The sequence below is a fragment of the Tasmannia lanceolata genome, unplaced genomic scaffold (genome assembly GCF_043159265.1).
Source record: "Tasmannia lanceolata isolate RefF3 unplaced genomic scaffold, GAP_Taslan_0.1 ptg000006l, whole genome shotgun sequence".
NCBI classification, from domain to species: Eukaryota; Viridiplantae; Streptophyta; class Magnoliopsida; order Canellales; family Winteraceae; genus Tasmannia; species Tasmannia lanceolata.
In genome coordinates, this window is record NW_027518683.1 from 48,865,461 (window position 1) to 48,871,713 (window position 6,253).

The 6,253-nt window shown below is 41.8% G+C and overlaps 1 protein-coding gene across 1 annotated transcript; it reads right to left on the reverse strand.

The window, feature by feature from the left end:
* Window positions 1-344: 344 nt before the first annotated feature.
* LOC143879116 (uncharacterized) lies at window positions 345-1,124 on the reverse strand. Its single transcript, XM_077381301.1, has one exon. It carries the CDS (start codon window positions 1,122-1,124, stop codon window positions 345-347), a length of 780 nt encoding a protein of 259 aa, XP_077237416.1.
* Between the last annotated feature and the right edge of the window lie 5,129 nt (window positions 1,125-6,253).

Consider the following 6,253-nt stretch of genomic DNA (forward strand, 5'->3'; position numbering starts at 1 on the left):
AAGACTCAATTCTATTTGATCTTCTTCTAACACTAGCCATCGCGTGAAAGAAAGCCGAGTTCTTATCTCCCTCCTTCAGCCATCTTACCCTTGATCTTTGCCTCCATGAAATTTCTTCCCGCAGCAGCAACTCTTTATGTTCCTGTTTGGCTTTTCCCATCTCTGCCCAATCCACCTCGGAGCTTAAACCACATTCCTCCAAAGCTATCAATTCTTTAAAGCGATTCTCCAACCACACCTTCCTACCTTGATGTAGATGATTTTGTTGCTTAGACCAAACTTTTAAATTGTGCTTCACAAATCTAAGCTTTTTCCCTATCACCACATCTGCAGGCCCCTCCACATTACATGAGGACCACCAACTCCCCAATCTCCATTTTTGGAAATTGAAACCATGCCATTTCAAATCTAAAAGGAGGAGGACCCCACGACTCTAAGCGCGGGTCAAGAAGGAGAGGGCAATGATCCGATACTGAATGCACTAGAGCTCTGGAAAAACTCTCAGGAGCCATACCCAACCATTCAGAGCTTACAAGGAATCTATCCAACCTACTTTTGCTAGAGCCCCTAGCCCAAGTAAAATAAGCTCCCGACATAGATATATCAATTAGTTCAAATTTTGCAATGAATTCGGCGAACGCTTTGATGTGAGAGTTAGATCTCGCACAGCCCATTCTTTCGCCCACCTCTTTAACCTCATTGAAGTCCCCCCCAATACACCAAGGAATGGACCAGAAATCCCTAACCTTCTCTAATTCTTCCCACAACAGATTTTTTTCTTCTCTCAGAACCGGTCCATAAACCCCTGAAAACATCCACATCAAATGATCCTCCTTTTTTAAGACCACCGACAGAGAAAACCTACCCCTCCATACATCCTGAAGCCGCCAGACATTTTCATTCCATGTTACTAAGATCCCACCCGAGGCTCCAGACGATCCCACAAAAGAAAAATCCCAGACCCCTTGAACTCCCAAACCTTGTACAATTCTTCGATTTATAACCTCCATTTTTGTTTCCTGTAAGCAGATAAGATCTGGTTTGAATTGTCGAACCAACTCCTTAACGTGAATTCTCTTCTCCTGATGATTCAGGCCATTAACATTCCATGATAGTATTTTCATCACACACCCGATATTGTAGACCGCTTTCCCCTCCTAACACTGGTATTTCTTCTCGACAAATCCACGGATTCCCCATCGATTGCCGCTTCAGGCTTGTAGATTAGATCGATCCTTAGTTTTTGTAATTCTCTATCTTTCCTGCTTGAAGACTCGCCAGCCCCCTTACCAGCTCCTTTGCGCAGAGACTCTTTCGACACCGAATCTCTCATCTCTGCTGATCGGATTTCATAAATGAAATCTTCCTCAGGACCGGCATAAACAACACCCAAAATTTTACTAACTCCCAGGGTATGACCAACAAGGTCCTCAATAAATTTGCCTTCTATCGGATCTTCCCGAGACTCACTTTCTATTTCCAAAGAAGCCCCGGTGGGACTCAAAACCTTATCTACTATATCCAAATGAGCTGCCTTAGACAAAACTTCCGGACAACAAAAAGGATCCCCCTGACATATCTTCTTCAGACTAAGATATTTGGGTGATTTTTTCTTAAATTTTTTCCCAAAACCCTTTAACTTCATATTATCAGAATGATGGATAAATCTCTCATTCGATTCAAGGGACAATTTAAGAATGGAGGGCATACGGAATTTCCCCATCTCATAAAGACCTAGACAATCCACTCGAATAACCAACACTGGTTGCCTTGATTGCTGATCTTTCCTCAAACCACCGCACTCCTCGATGACGAAGCCCATCGCTCCAGATCGCATAGAAAAGGACTTCCTATTCTGGGGAGCCTGATCCCCAACTAGCGAGGATACTTCCACAGACGAGCCCCCAACCTCTTGAGATCTTGTCCGGTTGCTACTCTTCTCTACCTTCATGATACTAGCTTCCTCAATATCCATATCAAAGATCAGATGCGAAGCGACGTCTGCCAAAACAGCTCGTGAAACCCCAGCCGTCGAGCTCCAACCTTCAGAAGGACATTCTAGTCTCACAGATCTTTCTTCCACTGAGGACGGGGAGCAAGAAAAGTAGACCCTATCCTCTGCCCCCACTTCCAGAATATCCCTCCTGAAACTGAATGATTTTGATCGAGAGCTTTCCAAGCTTGCAAAGCAAACAGCTGAGAATGAGGCAGATCAATCTTTATTGATACTTTTTAAACCAGGCCCATTACTATTGGATCCACAGAGCCCATCTTCATTTACATGGGCCTCAGCCCAACACCCAGACGCTGCTGCAGCTGGCAAAGGACCCAACTCCCAAGGCACTCTAGTAGATATTTGAAGCGCTGGTTCCCGAGAAGGGGTCAAATCCGACTTTGTAGAAGGGCATGGAGAAAGAGCGTCGATAATATCGAAGAGGCTATTCACGTGACATGAGGGGCCCACCATCTCAGAGCAAGCAGAAATCCCTCCACAGACGCTTCGCCATCTGTACCCTATAGGAGAAACATTATTTTGAATTTCAAAACTTCCGCCCAGTGAGTCGACTCTATCTTGCACCTCATGCTGCATAAGATAGCCCAGATCACTACCGTGAGCCGCCTCTTTCACCGGGACCTGCGTAGAACTAGAAATCTCTTCACCGATGACAAGATCCGCCTCCTTCCCGGATACCCTTTGGACAGAAATGCTCACTTTCTCCGAGAGAATCCTCACCGAATCCTCATCACCACCTACACCCTTGCTACTAGAACTAATCTCTTTGCGATCTGATCTCTCTTTTTCCTCCTTCCACGCTCGAACCCATCTGACGGCTCCATCCAAAGAGACCCGAATAGCCAGCTCCAGCCCAATACTTCCACGAACTGAAAGTAGCATCCGAGCAACAGAATAACCCTTCCCAGCTTGACAGGATTGCCCCAGTTCCACCACCTTCCCAATTTTTTCCCCAATCCGCCGGAAGTTCTCCTCACACCACGCCTCAGGAGGCACTCCGCCAATGTTCCACCAAAGAGTATTGCCCTCTAACCTGAATTTCTGATCCCATAAGGAAATTTCCAAAAACGGTGAATTGATTGCAGTAGTCCAGATATTCATTAGCTGATGTCTGTCCACCCCCATGGGCGAGGAAATCAAAATCTCCAGCTCTGCTATTTTATATACAATAACTTCACAGTTAATACCTTTCCTACTGCTCAACCACCGTTCCATACCCATTAAATCCCCTAGCCACCTAGGGGGAACTCGACCCCAAATCCCTAACTCAGCATTACAAATAGACCGTAATGGAACCACTTCCAGATTAAAACACATTCCTTCAGATATCTGAGGCTCAAAAGGAAGTGTTCTCGATAGTAGGGGTTTTTCTGCCCGAATTAGCTCCTCCTTCTTGGCCTCCATTTTCCGACCTCCTTCCTGAGCAGCCCAAACCTGGAAAGGAGGAAAATTATAATCCATGTTGGACCATAATTTTATAATCAAGAGTTTGATCATTACCAACCTATTGCACTTAACCTAGTTGATATGAAGAAATAGAGCAAAAGAGGATCTTTGAGCTTCTAACAGGATTGTCTCCTAATCTTGAGTCACAGAGGGTTCAAATCCTTGGAATGATACACTTTCTTTGCTTGAGTCCGTTTAGAACTATGTTAGAGGTGAGGCTAGCAGGAGAGCTAGCACCAAGTAGAAGGGAAGTATAGCTCTGCCTAAACGATTTTGCTTCCGTTTCCAACTCTACCCAATAATTAGGTGGAAGCTTTAATAGAGGAGAAAACCGATAGAACATGACAACTACTGACAAAGATAAACTAGAGTGTAATCATTGGGAAAAAGGGGGCACACTAAAGAGATGTGTTGGGATCTTAATCTTTGTCTGCGTCAGTGGTTAAGAGGATCTAGTGCTCACACTGCCACTATTGACGGAGATAAGCCTCATGTAATTCTTCTTCCAGTGATCCTCGAGATCAAGTCATAGTTGTCTTCCAACTCTTGAGACAACTTCGAGCTCCTTGTATACTGCAAAGTCGTCGTCAGGTATTCATCGTGCTCCCTGGATTGAATTCCATCTAGTTCAGAGTCCACTACATTGCCCTTAGGAGATAACTTGCTATCACTTCTGTTTGAGAGATCAGGTGTGATCCGTGATAAATTTGAACAACTCAATCGTCATTTTATTTGTTATATTTATAGTTATCACTTAGGATTTTGTATGATTATTTTTTCTTAGTTTCATTAATGTATTCCAATAAATTTGATGTTTTATGTAATAAAATATATTTTTTATTAAATTTTGTTGGTATAATGGTTTCTTTTATTTTTATTTACCATTTTTGAATTTTTAACTATTTTAAAAAAATCAAATTTCTCTCGACATAGCTTCTTTTTCGAAACAAACAAAACACCAGTGCGTCTTGTCCAATTGACCAAAACAAAACGCCAAACGAAGCGGTATTCATAGCTAAGGTTAGATGTCTTCATCAAGAAGTAGGGTGCCTGTGGGAGGTTTATCAAAGGCACAAAGCGATAGGCTTTTGTATATCAAAGGACAAGCTCGAAGCACAATTCAAGGAAATGAGAGAATGTCAAGTTGCTCACCATCAAAGATCCTCAAGTTGAGCAATAGTTACCATGAGAACTGGAATGGATGATAAGTTCATTGCACAAAATGAAGAATAGAGAGTCATGCCATGACCTTCCTTGCAGCCAGTGGTGAATTAAATCTTGTGTGGTTATTTTGATATCAGTCAGGAGACCTACGGTTTATTCAAGGATTATTTATCCAATCCTGCACGTGCGAAGATTTGTGAAGGGATTTGACTGATGTTCAAATTTCTGAGTTGCTCTGGAATGAATAGAAGGTCACACACAGTGTGGTTTCAACATGTGTGGAGATTGGCCAATAGCGATGTTGATCAGCTAACTTGATAGGTTTGGAGTTTTCTTTTTATTATTGTACTTGGCCTGGGTATCTTATCTTTGTTGCTTTCTTGTCGGAGCTTCAGGATCATCTCGATCTTGAGCTTTGTATTTCTCCTTCGGTTTTCTAATAAATTTTTACTTTCCATTCAAAAAATAAATTATCCGAGTTATTTGTGTTGCGGGAGCATGTGTGGCCAAGAACATTTCACATGTTTGGAGTCTTTGGACTGATGAAGATGAACGTTGGATTGTATTTCCTTGCAGGAAGTACCCAAGATTTTGAAACCTCTCTTCTACGTGAACTCAATGATGGAGATCTTGCATTGGGAGTGGTACTTGGGCAAGTTGAATTGTTCCTGTACTCATCATGAATTTTGCCCAAGTCGCAACTAAAGGTCAGCAGCAAATATTATCTATTGGGGCTATTTCATGAATTGAATTTTAATCTTCTTCTTTTTTTTTTAATGGTAAAAGTTTAATCTTCTTAAAGACCACTCAACAAGATTGAGAACTTTTTTTTCGTTATGATGGTCCCACACTTCCTACCTTGCTTGAAAAGTTCTCAAGGTTTGGATAGTTGACTTTGGTCAAGCTGGTCTATGTGGGGTTTTAATCCCCATTTTCATTTCCAAGATCATAGGTGGGCCCCCCCTGGTGGTAGACCACTTTTCCTTAAGGTTTTCTCCATGCATTAGTTACTTTTACTGCATGGCCAAGGTTTCCTAATTAGGAGCTTATTGGTTTTAATAAGTTAAGAGGCATTTAGGCTAGTTTCTTAATTCCAACTGAAACGTCTCCAAAAAAATCTTATGAGAGTTTTTATTTCTAAATTGTAAAAGGGCCCTAAGTTTCTAAAAGAGGGTTTGTCTTTAGGATAGATCTAGAAGGTTGATTAGTTTTTAGTAAGTTAAGATTTAGTTGTTGCTTGGAGACAAACTTTAATTCCAATTTTTTGTGGGGCTTAGTTCTATATATTGTAAGCTCAAAGGCCAGATTATATGTGGTGGATGATTATGAATTAAACCTGAAGCTTTGCTTGCATTTGGATGTGACTTCCATTGCTCAAAAAGATGGATATGATGCTCATGATCTAACCATTGGTGTGATGCTTTTGCTTAGTGGTGTGATGCCTTAACTTCTATCCTTTCTTTAAGTGAGCTCTATTTTCTTCCATTTCTTTCGTCCACTTCAAACATACAATCTTCTAAACCCTCCAATCTAGTCATTCCTTGGTGTTTTCAATGCTCTACATCTGCGACCATTTTTTTCTTCTATTGAAATGGTTGCAATTTCATTCAAAGGAGAGAACGGAGGACC

Coding starts and splice junctions, on each gene's coding strand:
- LOC143879116 (XM_077381301.1), bottom strand. CDS start 1,124: ATGAAAATACTATCATGGAATGTTAATGGCCTGAATCATCAGGAGAAG.